The sequence below is a fragment of the Ursus arctos genome, chromosome X, assembly GCF_023065955.2.
Source record: "Ursus arctos isolate Adak ecotype North America chromosome X, UrsArc2.0, whole genome shotgun sequence".
NCBI classification, from domain to species: Eukaryota; Metazoa; Chordata; class Mammalia; order Carnivora; family Ursidae; genus Ursus; species Ursus arctos.
The window spans coordinates 31,561,860-31,589,858 of NC_079873.1; the positions used below are offsets into that span (position 1 = coordinate 31,561,860).

The window sequence follows — 27,999 nt, forward strand, 5'->3', positions numbered from 1 at the left end:
AAGTGTCTTATGTGGAATCCTCACAGCAGCGCAGTGAGATGGTCTGGTCTTATTGTTGCTGCTTTTTACAAATGAGTAAACTGAGGCTTAGAAAGTACAGCAGCAACCCCCTTATCCACAGGGCATGTTTTAAGCCCCCCCCCAGTGGATGCCTGAAACCGTCGATAGTACTGAACCCTATATATACTATTATTTTCCCTAAACATACATACCTGTAATAAAGTTTAATTTATCAATTAGGCACAGTAAAAGATTAATAACAAAACTAACAATAAAATAGAACAATTGTAACAAAATAGCACAATAAAAGTTATGTGAATGTAGTCTCTCTCCAAATATCATATTGTCCTGTATTCACCCTTCTTGTGCGGATGGGAGATAAGATGCCTACGTGATGAGCTGAAGTGGGGTGAATGACGCAGGCGTTGTGACTTAGCGATAGGCTCCTATTGACTTCCGATGATTCATCAGAAGGAGGATCACTTCTTTGGGACTGTGGCTGGCTGAGGGTAACTGAAACCACAGGAAGCAAAACCTCAGATATGGGAAGACTGCTGTATAAGTAACTTGCCTAAACCCACCATGCTAGAAAGTGATGAAGCTGAGTCTGGAACTCGGGTCTCTCTGACCTCAAAGCCCCGATTTTTTATCATCATGCTATGCTCCTTCTTTCATTCAAGAGCCAGACTCCATTCTCTTAGAGAACCAGAGTATGGAGCCCCGAGGAACCTCAGGGGTCACCTAGTACAGTGCTCTTCAATGTGGTGTTCTCAGATCAGCAGCACGCCCACCACCGGAGAGCTCGTTACAAACAGAAGATCTTAGGCCCCATTCTACAGCCACTGAGTCAGAATCTCTGAGGGGAAGGCCCAAGAGGCTGTGTTTTAGCTAGCTCACGAGGTGATTTTTTTAAAGATTTTTTAAAATTTATTCATTTGACAGAGAGAGAGAGAAGGAGAGAGAGCACTCACAAACAGGGGGAGCGGCAGGCGGAGGGAGAGGGAGAAGCAGACTCCCCATGGAACAGGGAGCCCAATGCAGGGCTCGATCCCAGGACCCCGGGGTCATGACCTGAGCCGAAGGCAGTTGCTTAACCGACTGAGCCACCCAGGCGCCCTCTCACTAGGTGATTTTTAAGGCACACTAAAATTTAAGAAGCCCTGACTTTGTGGGTAGATTTTAGTCCAGTCTCTTTATGTTAAAGGTGGGAGGCACACCTGGGTGGCTCAGTTGGTTAAGGATCTGACTCTTGATTTCTGCTCAGGTCATAATCTCAGGGTCATGAGATCAAGCCCCACTTGGGGCTCCACGCTGGGCATGGTACCTGCTTAGGGTTCTCTCTCCCTGAAAGGGGAACCCTCTTACAGTGTTGGTGGGAATGTAAAGTGGTACAGCCACTCTGGAAAACAGTATGGAGGTTCCTCAAAAAGTTACGAATAGAACTACCCTATGACCCAGCAATTGAACTACTAGGTATTTATCTGAAGGATACAAACAGTGATTCAAAGGGGCACCTGCACCCCAATGTTTATAGCAGCAGTGTCCACAATAGCCAGAATAGTGAAAGAGCCCAGATGTCCATCAACAGAGGAATAGATAAAGAAGTGGTATATATACACAATGGAATATTACTCAGCCATCAAAAAGAATGAAATCTTGCCATTTGCAATGACATGGGGAACTAGAAGGTATTACACCAAATGAAATAAGTCAGTTGGAGAGAGACAAATACCATATGACTTCACTCATATGTGTAATTTAGGAAACAGATGAATATAGGGGAAGGGAAGGAAAAATAAAATGAGATGAAAACAAAGGGAGACAAACCATAAGAGACTCTCAACTATAGGAAACAGTTGCTGGAGGGGTGGTGGGTGGGAGGATGGGGTAACGGTGGTGGGCATTAAGGAGGGCATGTGATGGGGTGAGCACTGGGTGTTCTATGCAACTGATGAATCACTAAATTCTGCCTCTGAAACTGATAGTACAATATATGTTAATTAAAAAAATTCCTTCTACCTTTGCCTCTATCTACCCCCGCAAAAAAAGATGAAGAAACAGAGTTCTGCTGACTGTACCATGGTCACTGTGGCAGAGTTGGATCTCAGCCCAGACCTCCTGAATCCTAGTCCAGTGTCCTGTCTGCTGGGTTCCATGGTTTCTCCATGACTGTCCTACAATATGTGCATTGGTGCCTGTGTTGGAAACACTGGATGAGGTTCCGTGGACCTCTGACCTGACCCAGTATATCCATACGTGGCATATCCGGTTTCTCCCTCTACTCCCCCATGATTCACACCAAGGGTGTTTCTCAGTACCTGGGAGTATCTTTTGTTTGGGAGGTCTTTTGTTCTTTTTCCCTTTAGCTCTTCTCCTTTTCTTCTTCACCATCATCATCATCATCATCAGCCTACTATTATCATTATTATTATTATTTTGCTTTTAAGAACTATTTTTGCATTTATTCAGTATTTCATAGCAGTGATTCTCAAACTTTGCCATACTTTGGAATCACCCAGGGAGGTTTAAAAATATTGATGCCTGGGTCCCACACCCAGACAGTCTCATGTAATTGGTTTGGGGTGTGGCCAGGGCATCAGGATTTTTCAAAGCTCCCTAGGCGATTGCAGTGTGCAGTCAACCACTGGCAGCTCCTTTTTGTGAGAGTCTCACCAGGACCTGAGGAGGTAGGTGGGGCAAGTCCTTGTGATCCTCTTTCCATAGGTAAGGAAGCTCAGGCTCTGAGACATTTAGTGTCTTGCAGAAAACAATGACATCATCTAGTGGCACTTGGTGCAGACTGGGTTACCAGGTACTTGTAATAAATCTTTAAAGCCAGCAGTCAGTCTGCAAGAATGGGGTAAAACCTGTTTTTCTTTTCTGGTTTCTAGTGTTTTCTGGGCTTGTGTTTCCTGACATGAGAAGGGAAAAGAAATAACTTTGAAATGGTATCTGGGACCAAATGTTTATAACTGAAATTCCCTTCTGAATGTCTTTAATAACTGGAAGATAATCATGAACTAGAGCATCCCCCTCCCATTCCTCATCACCCAGCATAGTAATGGTCAGGGAACATCAGGAAAACCAGATGGAAGGGACTTGCTCATTCTACAGCAGCACACGTGCCGCGTTTGGAGACTAATTAAGAAAATAACAAACCTGGCCACATTGGCTGAGAGAACTCTCCACTGGGATTTGCAAATTTGGACACATTTTTCCTACACGCAGCATGTTGGAAGAGAATTTCCCATTGTTGCTTGCTTCCCTTCTCTGGGTATTCTGATCACTTAAATTATGGTGTGCAGTGTTCTTGCCAGGTGCTCCCTCTCACTTCCTTGAATGTCTTTGGGAACTTCCTACAGTTCCTTCGGTTTAATTTCTCACCCTTCCCAGGAGAAATCCTCGGCTGCAAGCAGCCTCTGTGTTCCTGTATGATCCCTTGCTGCTTCGGATGCATTCCCTGGACCAGCGGCAGCAGCACCTGGGAGCCTGTTAGAAATGTAGAATCCTCGTCCCATCGCAGACCGATTGACTCAGAATCTGCACTTTTTTAAAAGAAATTTTTTATTATGTTAGTCACCATACAGTACATCATTAGTTTTTGATGATTTTAACGAGAGCACCAGGTAATTGGCACATTGTGGTTTGAGAGGCATTGCCCTAATACCCAGAATTTTCCCCATCATCCCACAGCTTAAAATGCCCACCTCCCAGCTACTTTTATTTATCCACTTCCTACTTGTCCTTCAAAGCTTAACTCTGATCCGGCTCCATCTGCGAGGCCCCCAATATTTATTCCCTCCACCTTACCCCTATAGGTCCTGACTTTTTGAATTTAAACAAATGTTGAAAGTTTCATTGTTTAAATGGTTCAGGTATCATTAGTCTAATTATTGAGATTACATCTTCCCCCAGAGTGCCTTGCACAGGCTTTGCACAAAATAGGAAGTGTTTGATTCATCAAGATCTGTTTCCTGCTTGAAAGCTGTCCTTTAGCCCTGTCATGTCTCTTTGAGCTTCTTGTGCCTCAAAAGAGCTTCCCTCAGTTTCTGTCTTCTCAACACCTCAGGTAAATCTCCACCCACTCCAGAGATTTTCTGAAGGCCTGGCTCTTCTCTGTAACCTAGTAGGTTCCAACCAAACCACAACCCCCAAATGGCATAAAAAGTAAAACGAACAAAAAAACCTAACCAATTGTGAATATTGACTTTGTACAAAAAAATTTCCCTAACTTTTTAATTTGAAATTATTTGAACTGAGAATTTTTAAAAGTAAGTTTACTTTTGGGGGTGGGATATTTTTTCCTGCTTCGTCATCGTATGCACAGGAAACTTCGGGTTGTCTGTGGCTGTCTCCTGGGATGTGCCAGGCAGTGTTACCTCTTCTACTGGTCCTAAACCCTGAGGCAAGAGACACATCTTTGAGGCTTCCATCTCCCCAAATTCCAGGAGGAAGCAAAGGGCACACCTCCTAGCTACCTATAAATCCCCAAATCTCTCCAGTGGATTATAGGATCTCTCCTAAGCCTTGGCACAAGGGGGTGCAGGAAGGAGAGCAGGAACTCCACACCGACTTTCAACTTCCTGGTTTCTTTTCTGTGTTAACGCTTCTTACCTTGAACAGCTTTTAGTTCCTTCCTGACTCTGTATGTCCTTCAAGTGTATTCTTTATGGTATCAACTTTAAGTTCGAAAATACCCAGGTTCTGACAACCCAGAAGCCTCTTCCTCAAAGCTATTGTCCATGGGCATCAAGTCATTTTGATGTTCATTGGTAGTCAAATGGCTTGTTTCTTTTCTCCGAGCAGAAGCCTATGCTGCCACATATGATGGCAGGCAAAGAATTGGGGTCAAATAAATTGCTGGAGGAAAACGCCTAAATTCATATCAGATCAGATTCTTACTGTGTGTTTGGTGTGAGATAGGAGTGGCTTTCTGCATTCCACGCAGATGAGCAATCACACACTCAGGACCTTGTGGACTATTGCTTGCGCAGTTGGCAGTGGTTGATCTATAGCTAGCAGCGACTGCCACTTCAGAGGGCCTGTGGGCAGGACACTTGCCTGGGAAAGAGATCTGCGGTGAAGGAAGCTTTCTGTGGCTTGGTTCATTTCATCCATTTCCTTAATGAAACTCTCTTTTCGGCATGGAGATGGTTCAGTTACCACACAACCCTCAGGTAGGGCCGAGAAACATAGCATGGGCTTTATCATTCTCTCAGCTCTTCGAACTCAGAGCCCAGCCCAATAGGAACTATTTCACCGCAGACACCTCGGTTTGAGGATCGGTGAAGGGAATCAATTAAACTAATGAAACTTTAAATCAAACCACCATGGCCTTGCTTTGTATTTTTGAGGTATCATAATTTATTTTAATTCAATGTAGAGAACAGTTTATTTAAAGAATCAAATCCATCCAAGACATCAACACAGACATAGGCCTTAGGTGCTACAAATACAGGAAAGGAAATTTGGGTTTGTTTTGGTAAAGGCCTGATGGGCAGGGAACCCCTCTCTGTTACCCCGTCACTTTTTTCCCCCCACTGGAAATGCCACTGCCTCATTCCCTGGACCTCGGTGTTTCAGAACCTCAGAGGCCATCTTCTCAAGGGTAGCATGTGTGCTCACAAGCACGTTCCTGTGTGCTGGCTCGGGGCTGGAGAGACGCCTGAGAAAGCAGACAGATGAGGGAAGGACTAGCCCCTTCCACCGCATCTAGTCTTCTTTCTGTGCTGTCTGCCCAGGGGGAAAAACAGCACACTCTTCCTCAGTATTCCTCATCCACACACTTTTGATGAGCACTGTTTTCACTTTTTATTTGCTGATCAATAAGCCCAAGGGTAGGTCTTGTCTGTTCCCAGAGATAGAGAACTGCATGCATAACTGGTCTTTATCCAGCCAAGCTAGCATGGTTGTTCTTTGTTTTTCACAGTGTTTCTGAGAGATAAGAGGAAACCACACAGACATGATGCATGACTGGGGAGGTTTTGAAATACTTTATAAACTCGTGCTCTATTCTGAGCTGTGGATTAGAGATGGAAAGAAAGGAAGAGGACACCACATGTAATCTAAGTTGATTTTTTTCCTGCATTTAAAACAAGCAGGTGAACACACACACACATGCAGAGAGAGAGAGAGAACATGAATAAATGCTCAACTGAGGAAAGAATAAGCTGATTTTCAATTAGTAGCATAGAAGTAAAATAGGGAGAATTTTAGTAATTCTAATGAACACATACCCCGAAAATTCAGTGATCTTTTCCTATCACAAAAACTATTTCTTGTCATATGGATTCAAGACCAATATTGGCAGACAGGACATAAGTTCATTTGAAGAGCCAGATATATTGCCAGGAAAATGTGGGCTGGAACCAGGTTAGAGTCCTGTGAAATCCATGCCGTTTGAGGCTCTTAGCATGTTTCTGAGAGCAAGCCAGTCTGGAGGCGTTGATACGGGACTGGGGATGGAAGCTATTAAGTAGAGTAAGACTCAATGTAAGATCAGTTGGCACTGATAAAGGCACAAAGGAAAAGGTGTTTTTAATAACAAATGAAAATTTGGGGTAGCAATTTGAGTAGATGCAGGGTAGGAAATCATTTAGGTGAAATTTGCTGTTCAGCTCTGCAAAGACCCAGTGTTGAGCCTTGAAATGATGGCAGGTTACATCGAAAACCGGGGATGTACTGTATGGTGACTAACATAATATAATAAAAAATCATTATTAAATAAAAAAAAAAAAGAAATGATGGCAGGAATGTCTGGGAAGATAGCGTCTTCAGGAATTTTAAGCAGAAAGGAGGAGAACAGCCAAGAGACAAAGATAGGTTGCTAATAGAAGAAAAATTTAAGTTGAAAGCCACAGAGCAACCAGATAGAAAATGAGAGAGTAAAGTCTTAGTGCTTCCTTGTCTGTTACATACTCTGCATTACTGTTTCTTTCCACCCTCAGGCTCAGGAACTGAAATTGCTCTATGGTAGATTTCTGGCTATATCTCATCTCCAGTGCTGGATAGTAAATTCCCTGTAGGGAACAAATATGTCCCAGGGTTTCTAGAATTTCCCCCATAATACCGCATATAGAGCCTCACTAGAATAGTAACTCAGTAAGTGTTAATTGGCAGAATTAATTAATGAACAGCCTCCTCTTTATGTAATTAATTTCCCAAATTAAATGCTAGATTTGAGGAGACCAAAATCTAGATTATATTTTGCCCTTCTCATGTGGGGCAAATCAAAGGAGCAAAACACTGCAAAGAAAGAAAGAGAGAGAGAGAGGGAAAGAAAAAAACATTAGTACTTTATTTCAGAAGAAATTGGTGAGTATAATGGTGGATATCAGGCAGAAAGATTTTGATGTGTGAATCTTAGGAGAGAGGCCAAAATTCAATGGATTTTTCTTTGATCTTAGATTCATTCAATCAGGCCGAGGCTGAACTTCAGGTGATTTTTGGAGGGGCAGGTGGGGGGCAGGCAGTGGCCACCGTGACTCTGACTGGTACTCTGCTGGAGCAGGTCTGCGTTTTTGGAAGGTTGGCTTCATGAGAGCAGAGGTCTTGTCTATCTTTTCATTGTCATACCTCCAGCATCTAGAACAGCTTTCCCGTCATATAGTAGGGGCTTAAGAAATAGTTGTGGAAGGAAGGGAAAGAGAGAGGGCTCTGCTTTTCGTGCCAGTACAAACCTGGCACTTATTTACTCCCAAGGGTCCCCCCAGGTTCTGTGTTAGGAACTGAGGATGCCAAACTGCTGAGATGCCATAGTCTTGTGGCATCTTGATTGTCAAGTAGAGACAGAGACAGAGCCATAACACCCCAGGTGGTAAGTGCTCCCCCAAAGAGTCATGGCGAGATAGAAGGAGTGAGCCAGAGGGAGCCGGGAGCATCGCATCTGCCCTGAGGAGCGTCTCACACCTAAGCAGAATCCTGATAAACTCACCACTGCTTTGTAGGCTTGAGAACATTTCCATCTCTAGGGTGCTAACACGGACTGTGGGTAGATTGAGTAAAATATGGAAGACTGCAAGTCATTGCATTTTAGCCATTCTCTACTCAGAGTCATTTTGATATTGAAAGTGATTTTGCCTCGGTACTTACTGGTCTTTGGTTTCATTCTGGGAATGCAGAGGCCACCAGGAGTCTGTCATGCAGCAGCCTGTCATAGCACTCTGGCTTTATAAGCAAGGTCTAAATGACACAGGCCAAAGGCCCATTGTCTGGGCCGGACCAGCGCCGTACACCGGGAGTGACAGCTTTGTTAAGCATGATCCGTTAGGCCCAGTCTTTGTTCTTTTCTGTGCAATTTCTTGTTCCTGTGACAAGGATTAATGGTATAACCGCGGTAAAGTGGTCTTCGCATTTTATAAAAGCCTGGGGCAATAAAAGTGTGTATTTCCCATCCACACAGCAAATTTTCTGAAGAGGGTGGGATAAACTTGACAACAAAAAGAGAATCAGTTGTTAAAAAAAAAAAAAGTTACTGCTGGCTAAGCTTATTTACTAAGAGGAAAAGAATTTGGGGAATATGCTGATGGACCTTAATGAGAAAATCCAGTGTCTGTGGAAAAAAAGAAGATCCTGATTTGACTTCTGCTTCTTGATTTCCTTACTCAGGTACTGACCCCAGCACAGATCAAATCGATTTGCCAGGCGATTCTGGACTCTGGGAAGCAGTATGCCATGAAAAAAAGGAAACCATTCCCCCTGATGTATTCTTACTATGGAACTGAATACTTGGGTAAGTGGAAGTGTTCGCAAAGTCCCCTAATATCCACACTGAGTAAAAACTAGACAATTTTGTTTTTGATATAGGTCATCGCTATTCACCTAACTAGAAACACTTTAAAATGCCATTTAAAAACAAATATTGATAGATACTACAAATCACAATTTAATGTTTGTTCTCCTAGTCTGACACAAAGGTAGCTGTTTTTATGATTGCTTGCCCTAAAGACTAAAAGCCTTGTTCTAGGTTGTGAGTTCATTGGCTGAATTTCACTGAAAGTTTGTGAACGGTTTACACACTCATTGCCAATGGTGCTTCTGCACAGGGAAACTAGGATGAAGCCACTGACATTTCCAAGTGTTTCATATTAGTGGATTAATAACAGGCTACTGAGTCATAATGACTATTTTCGAGATATGAGGCATGTAGAATGAACATTAGTTACTCCCTTTTGAATCTTTCAGTGCCTCCCCATCACTCCCGGGCATGACTTACAGGGCCCTTTGTAGGTCACCCGCTCTCTTCTCCAAACTCAAGCTCGCTCTCTGTCCCTTTTCTGTTTCTGTCCTGTATAATCTACAAGCAAAGTGCTCTCAAATCTTCAAAATCTTTGTGCCTGTTCCTTTTGCTCAGAATGCCTGGCCTCCCCTAACCCTTCAACTTACCTGTAATACTTACACCTAGACTTCAAAGCTGATCAAACATCATCGGAGCTATTGAGAAACTTTGCGCTTTTGGAAGAAGGGTTTATTGAACCCTCTCTGGAGAAACATTCACACGTTTCAGGTTTTACGCTGAAGCAAAATTGGTTAACGTCAGGTCACCCTGCCACACTTTTATTGGCGCCTTTATCACATCACGCTGTAATGAGTGGCTTGCCTGTCCAGCTGCCTCAGCGGGCTTTGTGCCCCTTCAGGATGAGGACTTTTGCTCACTTACCTTTGTGATCCCCAGACATTTACCAACAGCCTGTACGTAATGAGGGTACCCAACCTCAGCAATGAGCTTATAGACTAGTCGTCCTCTGAGAGATTTCTCAAAGAACCTTCAAGTTCCTATCTGACTTTCTCTAGAATCAGATCTTGAGACAAGGATTTAGGTATAAATGGCTTATTTGGGAGGTGATCCTAGAAAGTGTTGATAAAGGAATGAAGAAGTGAGACAGGGTAGAGAAAGAGGTTAATAGACGCTGTAATAGTGAACAAATGTGGAAACTGAGGCTTAGTTCCACTGGGGACCCTGGAGACTGTCTAGAACAGGCCTCAAAATTGTCCCACCCCAACGGTGAGGAAGCTGGGGTATTCATCCACCAATTCCCTGCTTCCTGGGTCGAGGGCTGCTCCCAGACCTGTTAATTCCCTAGGACTTCAGTCCTCTCCCTGTGGGCCGGGTATACCCCTGTGGCCACAGAAAGCCTCAGGCAGAAGGATAAATGCTTGAGGTAGAAGGTGGGGAGGAGAGGTGCCCCCGAATGGTGAGTGTGGGCGACGTGATGGGCAGGGCACTGGCAATGTCTGCTAGAGTTCCTTAATAGAACTATTCCTTTCATTTTCCTTCTTTTTAGAGAAATTAACATTCTAGCCATTTGCATATATAGCACAAACCAGATTGCTATCTAATGCATAAATATTTTCCTGGAAAGCATTTTTACCTAACAAATTAAAATCCAGTGAAAGACAGGTACCTTCAAGTATTATGACTAAATTTTAGGAAGAATTTTTTTAAAGATTTTATTTATTGGGGGGGGTGGGGAGGGGCAGAGGGAGAAGGAGAGAGAGATTCTCAATCAGACTTTCCGCTGAGTGCACAGCCCGATGCAGGTCTCGATCTCACAACCCTGAGATCAGGACCTGAGCCAAAACCAAGAGTTGGACACTTAACTGACTCAGCCACCCAGGCACCCCAGAAGAATCGTTTTTGACTCGATAAAACTGTAAGGCCATTTGAGGGGAGTTCCTAGTGCCTGAGTGCAAAGAGAAAGCTCTACCATTATGTCTGCTCTCAAGTAATATTGCCTTTATTTTTTCGTACTATGATTGGCTTTTCACTGAATTAAATGGGCTGTCCTCCCAATTGTGCGAATTAATTATGCTTGGTTTCTTGATATAGGAGCAGCTCACGGCCTGTCGTCCATTCTCCAGATGCTTCTGTCTTACCATGAGCACCTCAAGCCCTCAGATCAGGAGCTGGTATGGCAGAGTGTGGACTTCCTCATGGAGCAGGAACAGAACTGCAACTGGCCACCCGAGCTCGGCGAGGCCATCGAGAGAGAGAACGAGCTGGTGCACTGGTGCCACGGCGCCCCAGGTCTCACCCCCACTGTTATCTACAGACACTGCCTTTCACTGGGTTTAGCCAAACATGGGGGTCTTTTCTGAGGAGTGAGGCTATTTCTCACCTTATGTCATTACTACGTGAGTGCAAAAGGTCAAGATGAAACTTGGCAAACCAAAAAAAGTCTTGATCTGTAAAAGATCTCTAGAAATGATCCTGCAGTTTTAAAAATATATGATCTCTATTTGCATATAAATTAAACTAGCACTGTCCAATAAAATATAACATGAGCCACATATGAAATTACATTTTTAGTAGCCCCATTAAAAATGTAAACAGAAACAGGTGACATGGGTCTTAATAATATATTAGTATAGTATATATTTTATGACCCAATATACACCAAGGATTATTTCAACATGCAACCAATTTAAAACTTGAGGTGTTTCAGGTTTTTTTCATATTAAAGTGTTTGAAAGCCAGAATATATTTTATACTAACACCCCATCTCAATTCAGACTAGCCACGTGGCAAGAGCTCAGTATCTGCGTTGAACGGTATAAATCTGGAGGCTGGTAATTCAAAATGTGGCCCCTGGACCAGTGGCAGGGACAACAAGAGAGCTGATTAGAAATGCAAAATGTTAGGCTCCACCCCAGACTCACGGAATCAGAATCTGCACGTTACCAAGATCCCTACATGATTTATATGCACGTTAAAGTTTGAGATACACTATTCCATAAGTCTTCAAATGAGGATTGCCATCATCACCTAATAAAAAGTCCAGAGAACTGAGAAGCCATCTGCAGTGAATTCTCTGGAATTGAGCCTAGAAACTTATCAGACTCCATCTTTTCTTTTCTTTCTTTCTTTTTTTTTTTTTTTAAATCCCATTACACTGTTAATTAGGCTTTCTGAGAAGGAGCAATTTGAAAGAAGTTAAATTCAAGTAAATCAATTAATTTCAGTAGATTGGTCAGGGGAGAGATTTAAAATACCAAAATGACACAAATTTTTTGGATTCGGAGTGGATTTAATTTTCTTTTGTTTAAGAAGATTTTTACTTATTTAGCTGAGAGAGAGAGAACATGCACAAGCAGGGGAAGTGGTAGGCAGAGGGAGAAGCAGGCTCCCCACTGAGCAGGGAGCCTGATGCGGGGCTCGATCCCAGGACCCTGGGATCATGACCTGAGCCAAAGGCAGATGCTTCACCAACTGAGCCACCCAAGTGTCTCAGGAGGGGATTTAATTTTCAAGGCTATGCTTCAGTGCTATGAGCAAAGCTTTAAAGCAGATTCGATTTCTCTTTAGTCTGTTACCTGATTTTTATTACTGCCTTTCCGCTCCTTACCTAATTAATGATCTGTAATCCAGCTGCAATTTCATTTTTTCTTTGGTACAGTTTGAGTTGAAGAATAACAAGTTTTAGCTCATTGGCCATGTTTTCTCCGCCTGCCGCATTTACCTAAGGAAGGGACTTCAAAGGCTCCTGTGTTTGCTTGTTCCAGTGCCGGCGCGCTGTGCCTTATGTCCAAGCCATTTCCCGCTGGTGATGATGTGAGCCTGTTTCTTCTGGCTTTGAACTTTTTGGAGAAAAACAACTTATTTACCATTCTGGAAATGATATCTCTTCATGTTAAGCTCAGCACTCCCACATCCCATTTCCCTTTAATCATCCTCAGTGATGGTCTCTGGCTATCCTCCAAGCACCCCCAGAATCCTTGAATTTTGGAGGTGTCCCAAGTTAAATGCAGAATATTTTAAAGGGACTCAATGTGCTAGTAAAAGCCCTGTAAAGGATGGGAAGATAATCCATTAAAATGAGTGACTGGGTCAGTTAATTGATGGGGGTGTCTTCGCAGGGCGGTCATTCCATCCTCTTTGTGCACCACATTCCTTCTGTCTTCGTAAATCATGTACTGGAACAGTATAGCGTAGGATTCATCACCTCGGGGACTTTATTTGTCCTCATATATCATTCACGTTCTGTACCTTGGTAAGATTAAACATAGGTTGCAGAGCAAACTCATTAAACCCCCATATTCACTGAACTACCAAAAATAAAGCAATTCACAAATGAATAAAGAATCAACCGGGGCCCATTAGGTATGCCACCCCGCACTCCCACCTCAAGGGTATTGGTCTTCCTTTTATGAGATGTGCTAAAAACAGCATAAGAGTGACTATACCGCTGAGAAGTACAGGTTAAAGACCATCAAGTCAGCAACACTAAACTCCCCCAAAATTCTTAAAGGAGATGACTTAGAAAAATCATTTTCCCTGGTTTGAGGAAACCATTTTTTTGAGCGTAGATTTATGAGCAGCGCAGATGGTTTGGGGCAGCAGACTGATTCCGTGAATAAAAACCTGCCAGAGATGATCCAAATGTGGAACTTGATCAGCGATATCTTATCTCCCCCGTGATTGTTTCTGATCGACTGTCCTTCATCCCACCTCTCAGGTGACACACAGCCCTAGTTAGCATTTAGGCAGTGTGCAAATAGTTCTTGCCTCGAAGTTAATAACTTTGGCTTCTAGTCGTAGCTCCAACACTAACTAAATGACCTTGAGAAAACCGCTGTGTGCCTTTCGTGGCTTTGTTTCTTCATCTGTGAATGGAGTATGTGGAGATGGAGCAGTGAAAGTCAGTCTTTTGATCACCACAGATCCCCTTCGTCCTGTGGGCCCTGGCCCTTCCTGAGGGATATGACCCAAAAGATCTGCAGACACCCACATTTAGAAATAGCCAGGGTAGCATCTAGCTTTTCTCACTAAGTGCAACGAAGTAGAGCAGGCAGATGCGTATGACCTCCTCATAGCCTGAATGATTCCGAAATACAGGATGAGAGTCATTTACAAAATCATTAAAACAAACGCTGTGGCTAAAATAAACTCTGGATTGCATTATGTTACATCAGTACTGTGGTAACACTGACGGTGCGTTTCCTTGCGTCTATGTAAAACACAGGTGTGACTAGTTTTTAAAATCATTTCGCAAGGGCTCCTGGGTATGTGACTTTGAATAGAGAACGAGGGCTTGGCCAGGGCCAGTGTCATTGGTCCCTTTGTCGTGCACCGTACAATGCATGCCTTAGTGAAGTGACAGACCGAAGAACTGACCTGTGCGGTGACGCTCCAGTCTGTTCGAACTCTGCGTGCGGAGCCTAGCTATCACGAGGCTCTGCTAGATTGCGTGCTTTCACAGCTTTAGCTTCTCAAACTGTATTTCTTAAGTAATAATTTCTTTTTTTTAATTTTATTTATTTTTATTTTTTTATTTTTCTAATGTTTTTTTATTATATTCTGTTAGTCACCATACAGTACACCCCTGGTTTTTGATGTAAAGTTCGATGATTCATTAGTTGTGTATAACACTCAGTGTACCATGCAATACGTGCCCTCCTTACTACCCATCACCGGTCTATCTCATTCCCCCACCCCCCTCCCCTCTGAAGCCCTCAGTTTGTTTCTCAGAGTCCATAGTCTCTCATGCTTCATTCCCCCTTCTGATTACCCCCCCTTTCTTTATCCCTTTCTTCCCCTACTGATCTTCCTAGTTCTTATGTTCCATAGATGAGAGAAATCATATGATAATTGTCTTTCTCTGCTTGGCTTATTTCACTTAGCATTATCTCCTCCAGTGCCGTCCATGTTGCAGCAAATGTTGAGAACTCGTTCTTTCTGATAGCTGAGTAATATTCCATTGTATATGTGGACCACAACTTCGTAATCCAGTCATCTGTTGAAGGGCATCTCGGTTCCTTCCACGATTTAGCTATTGTGGATAGAGCTGCTATGAACATTGGGGTGCATATGGCCCTTCTCTTCACTACGTCTCTATCTTTAGGGTAAATACCCAGTAATGCAATGGCTGGGTCATAGGGTAGCTCAATTTTTAACTTTTTAAGGGACGTCCACACTGTTTTCCAGAGTGGCTATACCAACTTGCATTCCCACCAACAATGTAGGAGGGATCCCCTTTCTCCATATCCTCTCCAGCAATTGTTGTTTCTTGCCTTGTCAATTTTTGCCATTCTAACTGGCGTAAGGTGGTATCTTAGTGTGGTTTTGATTTGAATTTCCCTGATGGCTAATGATTTTGAACATTTTTTCATGTGTCTGTTAGCCATTTGTATGTCCTCATTGGAAAAGTGTCTGTTCATATCTTCTGCCCATTTTATGATTTGTTTATTTGTTTCTTGCATATTGAGTTTGAGAAGTTCTTTGTAGATCTTGGATACCAGTCTTTTATCTGTAGCATCATTTGCAAATATCTTCTCCCATTCCGTGGGCTGCCTCTTAGATTTTTTGACTGTTTCCTTGGCTGTGCAGAAGATTTTTATCTTGATGAAGTCCCACAAGTTCATTTTATCTTTTGTTTCTCTTGCCTTTGGAGATGTGTCATGAAAAAGGTTGCTTTGGCCGATGTTGTAGAGGTTGCTGCCTATATTTTCCTCTAGGATTTTGATGGATTCCTGTCTCACATCGAGGTCTTTCATCCATTTGGAGTTTATCTTTGTGTATGGTGTGAGAGAGTGGTCAAGTTTCATTCTTTTGCATGTAGCTGTCCAAATTTCCCAGCACCATTTATTGAAGAGACTGTCTTTTTTCCACCGGATGTTTTTTCCTGCTTTATCAAAGATTAGTTGCCCAAAGAGCCGAGGGTCCATTTCTGGGTTCTCTATTCTGTTCCATTGGTCTATGTGTCTGTTTTTGTGCCAGTACCATGCTGTCTTTGTGATCACAGCTTTGTAGTACAGCTCGAAATCCGGCATTGTGATGCCCCCAGCTTTGTTTTTCCTTTTCAACAGTTCCTTGGCGATTTGGGGCCTTTTCTGGTTCCATACAAATTTAAGGACTATTTGTTCTAGTTCTTTGAAAAATGTTTGGTATTTTGATCGGGATAGCATTGAAAGTGTAGATTGCTCTGGGTAGCATGGACATTTTAACTATGTTAATTCTTCCGATCCATGAGCATGGAATATTTTTCCATCTTTTTGTGTCTTCTTCAAAGTCTTTCAAGAGTGATTTATAGTTTCTAGAATATAGACCCTTTACGTCTCTGGTTAAGTTAATTCCAAGGTAACGTATGGTTTTTGGTGCTATTGTAAATGGGATGGATTCCCTAATTTCTCTTTCTTCAGTCTCATTATTTGTGTATAGAAATGCAACTGATTTCTGAGCATTGATTTTGTATCCCGCCACATTACTGAATTGCTCTATAACTTCTAATAGTTTGGGAGTGGATTCTTTTGGGTTTTCCATATAGAGTATCACGTCATCTGCGAAGAGAGACATTTTGACTTCTTCTTTGCCCATTTGGATACCTTTTATCCCTTTTTGTTGTCCGATTGCTGTTGCAAGGACTTCTAGTACTATGTTGAATAATAGTGGCGAGAGTGGGCATCCTTCTCGTGTTCTTGATCTTAAGGGAAAGGCTTCCAGCTTTTCCGCATTGAGAATGATATTTGCTGTAGGCTTTTCATAGATGGTTTTTATGAAATTGAGGAAGGTAGCCTCTATCCCTACACTCTGAAGGGTTTTAATCAGGAAAGGATGCTGTATTTTGTCAAATGCTTTTTCTGCATCTATTGAGAGAATCATATGGTTTTTGAATTTTTCTTTCTGGATAAAATCTATGACACCGATTGATTTGCGAATGTTGAACCACCCTTGCATCCCAGGAATGAATCCCACTTGGTCATGAAGGATAATCCTTTTACTGTACTGTTGGATTCTATTAGCCAGGATCTTGTTGAGGATTTTGGCGTCCATATCCATTAGGGAAATCGGTCTGTAATTTTCCTTTTTGATGGGGTCTTTGCCTGTTTGGGGATCAAGGTAATATTGGCCTCATAGAATGAGTTTGGTAGGTTTCCTTCTGTTTCTATTTTTTGAAATAGCTTTAGGAGAATAGGTATTATTTCTTCTTTGAATGTTTGGTAGAATTCCCCCAGGAAAACCATCCGGGCCTGGAGTTTTATTTTTTGGAAGGTTGTTTATCACTGTTTCAATCTCTTCATAATTAATTGGCCTGTTTAAAAAATCAATTTCTTCCTGTTTCAGTCTTGGTAGTTTATAGGTTTCCAGGAAGGCCTCCATCTCTTCCAGATTGCTTAATTTATTGGCATAAAGCTGTTGATAAAAGTTTCTAATAATCCTTCCAATTTCATTGGTGTTGGTTGTGACCTCTAATTTTTCATTCATAATTTTATTAATTTGGGTCCTTTCTCTATTCTTTCGGATAAGTCTTGCCAGTGGTCTGTCAATTTATTAATTCTTTCAACGAACCAACTTCTAGTTCTGTTGATCTGCTCTACTATACTCCTGGTTTCTACTTCATTGATTTCTGCTCTAATCTTGGTCAGCTGCTTCCTCGTGCATGGATTAGGCCTGTTCTTCTGTTGCTGTTCCAGCTTCTTGAGGTGAGAATATAAAAACTGCATTTTAGATTTTTCTATTCTTCTGAGTGAGGCTTGGATGGCTATGTATTTCCCCCTTAGGACCACCTTTGCAGTATCCCATAGGTTTTGGACTGTTGTGTTTTCATTCTCGTTGGTCTCCATAAATTGTTTAAATTGATTTTTGATTTCCTGGTTTATCGATTCATTCCTGAGCAGGATAGTTCTTAGTCTCCAAGTGTTTGCGTTTCTTCCAAATTTTTCCTTGTGGTTGAGTTCCAATTTCAAAGCGTTGTGGTTTGAGAATATGCAGGGAATAATTTCAGTCTTTTGGTATCGGTTGAGACCTGTTTTGTGTCCCAGAACATGGTCTATTCTTGAGACTGTTCCATGGGCATTAGAATAGAGTGAGTATTCTTTGGTTCTGGGGTGTAGTGTTCTATATATATCTATGAGGTCCAACTCGTCAAGTATGGCATTCAAAGCTCTTGTTTCTTTGCTGATTTCTTGCTTAGGTGGTCTGTCTATTGCTGATAGTGGAGTGTTGAGGTCCCCTACTATTAGCGTATTTTTATCTGTATGTCTCTTTAATGTGGTTAAGAGTTGGCTTGTGTATCTTGCTGCACCCCTTTTGGAGGCATATATATTTATAATTGTCATATCCACTTGTTGGATACATCCTTAAGAATAATATAGTGCCCTTCTGTGTTTCTAAGTATAGTCTTTAGTTTAAAATCCAATCTGTCTGATATAAGAATTGCTACCCCAGCTTTCTTTTGAGGTCCGTTGGCGTGGAAGATGGTATTCCATCCCTTTACTTTCAGTCTGAATGTATCTTTAGGTTCAAAATGAGTCTCTTGTAGACAGCAAATGGATGGGTCATGTCTTTTTATCCAATCTCAACCCTGTGGCGTTTATGGGGGCATTTAGGCCATTTACATTGAGACTGATTATTGAGAGAGATGATTTTAATGATGCCATGTTGCCTGTAAAGTCTTTGTTTCTATAGATTGTGACTTTCTGTTCCGTATCACTCTTGGGGCCTTTTTACTTTTATAGAACCCCTCTTAATATCTCCTGTAGGGTTGGTTTCGTGGTTACGAAATTGGTCAGTGACTGGTGATTCTGGAAGGTCCTTATCTCTCCATCCATTCTGAATGACAGCCTTGCTGGATGAAGGATCCTTGGCTGCATGCTTTTTTCTGAAAGAGCTTTAAAAATGCCCCCCCAACCCTTTCTCTCATCCCAGGTCTGTGTAGACAGGTCTGACGTAATCCTGATACTTTTGCCTTGGTATGTGAGAAATTTCTTTGCCCTGGCCGCTTTCAATACTGTATCCTTGGATCTAATATTTGCGAATTGCACTATGATGTGACGTGGCGTAGGTTTGTCATGGTTGAATTTGGGAGGGGTCCTCTCTGCCTCTTGGACACGAATGCTTGTTTCCTTTGCTAGATTAGGGAAGTTTTCAGCTACAATTTGTTCAAATATCTCTTCTAGACCTCTGTTTTTCTCCACCCCCTCAGGGATGCCGATGATTCTGACATTGGAACGTTTCATTGAGTCAGTAATCTCCTGTAATCTACATTCTTGGGAATGGATTTTTTTTTAGCCCAGATTCTATTTTAGTTTTCTCTTCTACTAACCCATCCTCTAATTCGCTGATACGTTCTTCTGCCTCATTCACCCTGGCTGTCAGAGCCTCTAGTTTTGACTGCATTTGACTGATAGCATTTTTAATTTCTGCCAGATTCGCTCTCATTTCCGCCCTTAGAGATTCTATATTCTCATTAACATTTTCATTAATACTTTTTTCAAGTCTACACATCATCTTGACCATTGTTACTCTGAATTCCATTTCTGATAATTTGGTTATATCCATATCCATTAGTTCTGTGGCAGAGGCCACAGATTCACTGTCTTTTCTTTGCTGGGGGGCATTTCTCCTTCTCGTCATTCTGATGAGGAGAGGTTGCGGGGCTGTCCAGAGACCAAATTATTGTCCGGGACCCAGGCTGTGCGCCCATGTTTTATAGGGACCTTAGGGATGTGGGCTTCTTGATTTTTCAGCCTGTCCTCTGGGGGAGGGGCCTGCCGCTCCAATACTCAGGCAACCCTGTTTGGGTAGAGTCTCCGTGTCCCCTGCGAGGGGGGATGGGGATGGGCACTCCCTGAGCCGGTATTTCCAGGCTTTTGTTCTCTGGCGGCTTTCCCTGGTGGTCTGTTATGCCTCTTCTGAGAGTCAGAGCAGCAGTGGCCGAATCCCAGCCTCTGTCTCAGAACAGAGGGATCGCGGACCGTTCTCCACTGATGATCTGGCCACTTTAACTCTGTTTCTGTTGGTGTTGCTCAACCCTGCAGCGTCCCGGGATGTGCGCCCCACAGCCGGCGTCCCAGCCCTCACTTCCAGGGCCGGCGCGTCTCTGTCCTTTGTGTTTCTAACGCCACCAGCCGCCCCGCGCGCTCTGGAGCTCCCGGTCTCAGTCTGGTTCCAGTGAGCGCACCGGCGCTCCGGTTTTCAGACTGGTCGCACGTGTGTTCCGGGCTCGCGGACAGCTCACGGTCTCAGTCCGCGAGCCCGCCCGCTCCTCCGTGCAAGTGGCTACCGCTTCCCGGCGCCCGAACGCGGCGGCTCCCTCCCCCTTCCGTTTATCTTCCGATATCTGTGCGCGGATTCATGGCTCCCCGCTTCGTACCTCAATACTCAGCGCTGGAGATGTTCATTTGTAGAGATCCAGATGTATCTTCCTGTGTCTCAGGCTGGTTCTGTGGTTGTTTAGGCTGGTCTGGTACCTATCCAGCTCGACTCGGGACCGGCTGAGAAAGGGGTCCCCTACTCCTCCGCCATCTTAACTCCCCTCTCCCTTAAGTAATAATTTCTTTTCCCAGTGTTTGGCAAACACGTATATCATTGCTGACTTAGGTTTCTTATCAGTGGACGATAATCAGTGTTCCGGTGACAGAAGGACACAGTTCCTATCAAAAGCAAAGAAACCTAACATTCCTTCCTTTTAGATTAAGCAGCCTTATTGTGGATTTCAGGAGGTCAGGTTAGAAGACAACAGGTTTAGAAGTCTTTCAAGGTCCCTTCCATGTACCATTCGTTCTGTGATTCAGGCTGCAGGAAGAGGTCCTTTGTCTCTGGCCGGAATAGTATCAGTAGCTATTAAGCTGCCTTGGGCTAATGGCCTGGCACAGCAATTGGACCATATGAACTCTTCTTGATTCCACATCTTGTCTCTGCTTCGGTATCGGCCTGTGCTGGGGTGAGAAATGAGACATTATAACGTCAGCAGATGTTTGTGGAGCCCTTGCCACGTCAAACACCATGCCATATAGACTAGGGGAGCAAAAATGAACAAGATAGAGATCCTGCCCGTGGGTAGTTTGCCCCATTCTAGGGGAGGCAGACATATAAACATAATTTTAATATGAGATTGTGTAAGTGCTCAGGTTTGTATAGGGAATGATGGGAACTCAGAAGAGGGATTCCTGGAGGCAGTGATGCCTGAGGTGAGTTGGCCAGGGCAAGATAGTTGGGAAGATTATTCCAAGAAAAGTCAGTCAGAGGCTTGGAACCACATAGTGAAGGAAGGGGAACTGTGGGTGCTTTGGTTTGACTGAAAAGCTTCAAGTAGGTAACGAATGAGACGTTGGCAGAACAGAATAGGAGCTAAGTCACAGAGGGTTTTTTGTGTCTCAACTGGAGACTTGCTTCACCTGGCTTCTGAGTGGATGCTAAGAGGCCCAGATTACACTACAGGGTTGGTCCATCCTGAGGCAGGGGAGCTGACCTTTGGTCTCCGTGTGTCAGCTGTCATTGGCTGAAATTTCCTGGGGAGGTGGGCATATAGCATAGCCTCTCATTTGGCTGAGTGCACATCTCCCAAGAAGAGGACAGCTGTGAGCTTTATTAGCAGTCAACTCATAGCACCTGGGAAATGGGGCACCTGCAGGTAGGGTAAAGGCAGTCCAGCAGAGCACCAAGGGCTTCCAGTTCACCTGGCTAATTCTTCCTCATGTTTGGTAGTCAGGCTGGATGGGGTCACTCCCCTCAGTGGGCCTTTCCTGCCTCTAGATGTGGGTTAGGAGCCTTCCTGTGTGTTCCACGTAACCTAATGAATGCCTCCAGTTAAGTGGTAAACACCATGAAGGGAGGGGCTTTTTAAAATCTTAGCACCTCCTACTGTGCCTGGTATATAGTAGGTGCTCAGTTAATATCTGAACGACCACCGAATCCTTTGAGCCTTTTATTAGCCTCTTTGCCATCTTTCTGCCAACATGATCAGCTCATGGCTACCCCCTTGTGCTTCTTTAGGTCTCTCTTGACACCACTGTGGGACATTTTGTCTATAATTTGTCTATAATACTAATACTGCATCATTAAAAATAAAAAACAAACCAATCCACAACAAACTCCCTCCCACTGGTTCCCTATTGCCCACAGAATGGAGTCCATGCTGCCTCACTGGACTTGTAAAACCACCCATCATGTGAACCCCATCTACCTTTCCATCTCCCTGTCCTGCTGGTTAGAACACTGCACCACTGGTCTTCATGTGGGTTGTTTGCCCTGGCTCCAAATCTTTGCCCTTGTCGATCTTGAGGCCTGGAACGCTCTCTCTAACTCATGTTGGGCCTAGAGATTCCTATGCATCCTGCAACGTCCTGAAGAAAGCCCTACTTCTATCCTAGGCCTCACCCAACTGTCTCCCTCAGGGAACTTCCCCTTTTTTGGTCCCTGTAGTGTTATTGACAGCATCATTCATTTTATGCTCCAACAGCATCAGGAACTCCACGTCCTATGAGGTATCAGTCACATGTACAAATTTTTCTCTCCCTTTCTACACAGTACCTTCCTGAAGGTCAGGAATCTTGTTTAGCATTTATTTCATATGACCCAAGGCCAGGACTGGCTACATAATTTGGGGGGGCCCAGTACAAAGTGAAAATGCAGCCTTCTTTAAAGAATGTATTACTAATTTCAAAATGGTAACAGCAGAGTATTAAACCCAGCATGAGGTCCTTCTGGAGACCCTTGGAGACTGTATAGGTCACATGCCCATGAAGCAAGCCCTGCCTAAGACTATGTATATAGTAATCCAATGATCGCTTACAAATGAGTGAATACAGTGAATGGATAAATGTGTAATTAAATAAGTTCAGTTCTTTTAAAAGCTTCTTTTAGCTTGTGGAAGACACTTTGTTCCTAGAACTGAAGAGGGACAATAGGCTATAGCTGACCATTGTCAGTGGTTGACTGGAAAGCCTTGGCTGAGGAGAGCCTGTTTTTATGGATTAATCATAGGAAGTGTTAGATGATAAATTCTGAAAGAGAATAAAATCATGACTTATACAAATATAAAATAAACACAGGTCAACCAATTTTATTTAGCTCATTAATTAATGAGGAAACGGGAAAGGTGTTATAGCTGGTTTCAAAGGAAAATTCCAGGAGCAGACATATTTATGGGCCATTAGGAGTGCTGACATGAATTTGCTTAACAGATGCAAAACTGGCTGCTTCCACAAAGGCCAAGGGAAGTCAAAACAAGCTCTCCCAGACAGAATGTGATTTTCTAGGAATAGGAAGTATTTACATTACTATCAGTTGTCTACAAGGTAATTTCTGTCTCCACAGAGTTGTAAAATAGGCTGGTCAAAAAACAGTGAAAGGCAGAGATAACCCTGATGGATGAGCTAGTTGCGATACCTGCTAAATTGCAGTCTTCCCACTTCTGTAGGAGAGACTTAGAGGCCATGCAGGAGAGAGAGGGATCTTGTGTTCCTAATCTCCTCTCCCAATACGAGTACCTGGAACTTGGGGGAAATCGTTTCTATTAATAGCTGTCGCTTCTCTTGTTTCTGTTCCCTCCTGTGTAATTAAGATTGCCTCTGTTGAGGAGTTTTGAAGGCAAATGTCTTCCTTTGGAACAATCGAGTAGGGAAGGACTCGCTTCACAGCTGGGGTAGAAATCTTGGCCAGGTCGTTTGGGATCATTGTTGTTTCTGGAAGGACTCCCAGTTTTGCCTTAAGGAAAGGTGTATAGTTATAAGCACTTTAACATTACAAATTCCGAACCTCTGTGGGGGAATGAGCAGACTGTATGAACACTTAGCCATTTCAAATAGCCAGATATGCATAATGCTTACCAGACTATGCATCATTAAATATTAACCCATTTGTAAATTATGGATTGTATCACTCCTTGTACTTGTTGCTCTTTCTCCAGGGGCCAATACCACGATACAATTCAAACAACTAAATCTCACAGGTAAAACAAGACTAGAAGATTCTATAGCACTGCTATTCAAAATGTGGTTCCCGGAAGGGCACTCGGTAGAAACGCAGAATCTCAGGCCTCACCCCAGACCTACCAGATTAGAACGGGTGTGAGCCTTTTACAGTTGGAGACGTTCTGCTCCATAGCATAAAGCCCCAAAGTCATCTCTGATGTCTTTGATGTTTTCACAGGAATTGCCTATCTGTTTGCCAAAGCTTATCTGGTTTCCAAAAAACCACAGTACCTGGACACGTGTATCCGGTGTGGGGAACTTACGTGGCAGAAGGGCCTGCTGAAGAAGGGGCCGGGGATTTGCCACGGTGTAGCTGGCAGTGCTTACGTCTTCCTGCTGCTGTACCGCCTCACTGGAAACTCTAAATACATCTACCGAGCCCAGAGGTCAGCTCAGCTTTGCATGTTATTTTTATTTTTTTTCTAAACATTAATCAAATTTATGTTCTGAATAGGTAAGAGAGTCTCATGGCCTGAAAAGTGAAAAAAGAGATACATCAACTGTGCACTCTAGCAATTTGCTTCTCTTTCCAGGTGACAGGGTTACCAGTTTCTTAATTATCTTCTCAGAGATATTCTGTGTGTATATTGTATATATACAAGCGAATACGTGTACTGTATATATAAAGTTTCGTCCCTCTTTTTTTTATACAAGTGGTAGCACCTTGCTATCTTAGCAGTCACCCCAAATCAGTACATAAGCAACTCTTCATTTTTATTGTTGCATTGTATGAATGAACCAGAGTTTAGTTACTAGGTCCCGTGTAGAGGGTTATGGGCGTTATTTCCAGTATTTTGCATTATGAATAATGTTATCATGGATAACCTTGTAACATATCATTTTGCACATGTATGGGTATGTCTGAAAGATAAAAGTGCAATTGCTAGGCCAAAGGGTATGTATATTTGAGATTGTTTTTTACTGTGGTAAGAACATTTCACATGACATCTGTCCTCTTAACATATTTTCTTTAAAGATTTATTTATTTATTTGAGAGAGAGAGCGCGAGCCCGAGCAGGAGGGGCAGAGGGAGAGGGAGAAAGAATCTCAAGCACACTCCACACTGAGGGTGGAGCTCCATGTGGGGCTCGATCCCACAACCCGGAGATCATGACCTGAGCCGAAACCAAGAGTCAAACGCTTAACTGACTGCGCCACCCAGGCGTCCCCCTCTTAACATACTTTTAAGTGTTAGCTGTAGGCAGTGCTGTACAGCAGATTCTAGAACTCATTCACCTTGCATAGCTGAAACTTTATACCCATTGAGCAACAACTTTCCACTTTCCCTTCTGTCCCCAGTACCTGGCTACCACCATTCTATTCTTGGCTTCTACGAGTTTGGCTATCGTAGATACCTCATATAAGCGTTACCATGCTGTACTTGTTTTTTTGTAACCGGCTTATTTCACTTGGCATAATGTCCTCATTTATCATTTAGAACAGTGTCTGACACATAATAACTGCAATGTAAGTGTTCACTGTTATTATTACTAAAAATTGGAGTTCTATCACTCTAGACATTTCTCTGTGCATAAATGCATGTTCATATATTTATGTAGATATAACTATGTATACATATATTAATAAGATCCTACTAGTATGTATATATAATAGTACTGTACATGCCATTTACAGCTTATAATTTTAAATGAACAATTTTTAAGGGACATCCTTCATTTCAGTTTATAGATGTACCATGATTAATTTCACCGATCTATAAGTAATGGACACTTGGTACCTATGTGATCTTTACAAATAACAAGCAAAATTGTCCCAGATATCCAGTACATACATTTCTATGCACTTGTGCAAGCATTTCTTGTCACAGAAATTTTAGAATTGAAGTCATTAGACCAATGGGTATTTCTAGCCTGGTCTTTATCTTTTGCCCATTTTTATCCTATTGTGATACTTATCTTGAGGATTGTAACTCCTTGTTACAATATATGCTGTAAATATTTTCCTACTTTGCCATTTCTCTTTCAACTTAGCTTATGGTCTTTTGCCAGACCAAAATTTTAAGTACTTTTCTTGCTAAACTTTCAAGATTTCTGGATTTTGTGTTATGAGACCTTTCCCGCTCCAAGATTACCAAAATATCAATTTGCATTGACTTTTAGTGCCTTTGTGATTTTAACTTATAAAAAATAATCTTTATAGCTCTTTCACCCATTTCTCCCACCCATTTAAAAGTTATCTTAACTTTCAAATCTCTGACTAATCTAGAACTTACTTTTTTTTAATGCTGTTATCTGGGTATCTATCTTTGTGTTTTTTAATGAAAAAACAAAACATTCCAGTAATAGCTATTGATCAATTACTCCAATGATTTGAAATGTCAAATTTATCATAAACAATTTATATAAATGTTTGTTTCTTGACTTGTCATATTTTATTATTCATTTTCTCTCATTTATTCTTCCAATTGTATTTTAGAATCAATTTTCAGATTAAAAAAATTCTGTCATTTTGATTGGAATTTCAATAAATTTATAGGTTACTTTAGTGAGAATTAACATCTTTAGAATATTGTTTTTCTATCCAGGAACTTGGTATGTTTTCCCTTTATTTAAGTTTTTAGAAATGTCATTTGGTAAGGTTTTGATCTTATGAAGAAGGTTCTGCATGTTTCTTTTTAATTTTATTCCTAGGTATTTTATATTTCCAGGTTTGTGAGTAGAATCTTTTCCTGCACTATATTTTCAGGTCATTTATACTGGTATTTATGAAAGCTTTTTAAAATGTGCATATTACTGCAGTTTAGCAATCTAAGATGCACTTCTCTCGTATAAATCTGCATTGTATCTTATAAACATCTTAGTTTTGATGGGTATAATGATATATCTGGCCACCTTTCTGAACTCCATTGCTGTTTCTATTAGATTTTCATTAGAGTCCATTGGGTTTTCTAAATAGACAGACATATTTGCAAATAATTATAATTTTGTTACTTCCTTCCTCATTTGTATTCTCCCCCTCCTCCCCCATTGCATGGGTCAGATTCTCCACAAAAATGTCATTAATATGAGCAATAGTAATGATGATTTTATTGGGAGTGCTTCTGTGTTTCACCCTGACCTTTGAAATTTGCTTCTTACAATGTATATCACGTCAGATTATGACACTCCTCTGTTCAGGCAAATCCAGTGGCTTCCCGTGTGACTCAGAGTAAAAGCCAGTCTGTCTTCTGAACAAAAGGCACTACAGGATCTTGTCTCCCATTACCTCTGTGAGAGCATCGTCTGCTCTTTTCCACCTAGCTCTTTCTACCACAGTGGCTTCCTTTGGGTTCTTTTAAGGTGCCGGGGCAACCTACCTCACAGTCTTTGAAGTTTTGGTTCCCGCCACCTGTAATGCTCACTTTCTACATATATCTCCCAGGCCCCTGACTTCATCCAGATCTTCACCCTAAAGTCATTTTCTCAGAAAGGTCTTCCCAAGCCAACTTAGCTAGTAGTCAATGTAAAAAAAAAAAAACACATATAAAATACCTTTTATGACATTTGCCGGTAGTCACTGAAGGAAAAATACTAACATATGTCAGTCCTCCATTTGGAGCTTCCTTGTTCCAGAATTCCATTAACATATTTTGATTCCCAGCTCCCTAATCTCTTTGGTTGCAGCCTGACCCTTTATCTCCCAAATGTAGAAAAAGAAAGTCCTTTTGGATCCTGTCTAGACTAATACGATATCACCTTTGGGATCGGTTTCATCAGAGGTTGTCAGGCGCTAGAAAGCCCAGTGAAAAGGGCCTCTATCTTTCTGGCAGACCAGTCCTAGCTTACAGAGTCTTAGTTATGAGGTTCTGGGGTCCAGGGCCCTTCAGACAGGTTCCATTTCTCACTTCCAGGTAGAGCCTGAAAGTGTGCAGGTCATATCTGAATATTTGGGGGGCATTGCATTTAATTGCTTTAGTGTACTGAAATTTCCACTTCATTATAATTCAAAGTTAAATATTCTATGGCCTAAATTGGGGAAACTTCCCTCATTTTGGCAGTTCCTAAAACAGTAATGTCAGACAGTATGTACCTTCCTATAACAAACATTACTTGGTCACCAGTTGAAATTTATAGTTGAAGAAAAATAGTTGATAATGGTTTCGGTTTCTTCCATCATTATTTAACTATTCAGGGTTTCTACCTCTTCTTCTTCTTTTTTTTTAAAGATTTTTTTTATTAGCAGAGTGAAAGACAGCCAGCGAGAGAGGGTACACAGCAGGGGGAGCGGGAGAGGAAGAAGCAGGCTCCTAGCGGAGGAGCCTGATGTGGGGCTCGATCCCAGAACGCCGGGATCACGCCCTGAGCCGAA

At 42.3% G+C, this 27,999-nt stretch overlaps 1 protein-coding gene across 1 annotated transcript in view; it reads left to right on the forward strand.

The window, feature by feature from the left end:
- The window catches only part of LANCL3 (LanC like family member 3), a 105,811-nt gene that overhangs the window by 65,962 nt on the left and 11,850 nt on the right, over positions 1-27,999 (forward strand). The window contains exons 2-4 of the mRNA XM_044389360.3: positions 8,608-8,731; positions 10,829-11,026; positions 23,870-24,077. Of these exons, the coding sequence (XP_044245295.1) occupies positions 8,608-8,731; positions 10,829-11,026; positions 23,870-24,077 (530 nt within the window). The remainder of the gene's footprint in view (positions 1-8,607; positions 8,732-10,828; positions 11,027-23,869; positions 24,078-27,999) is intronic.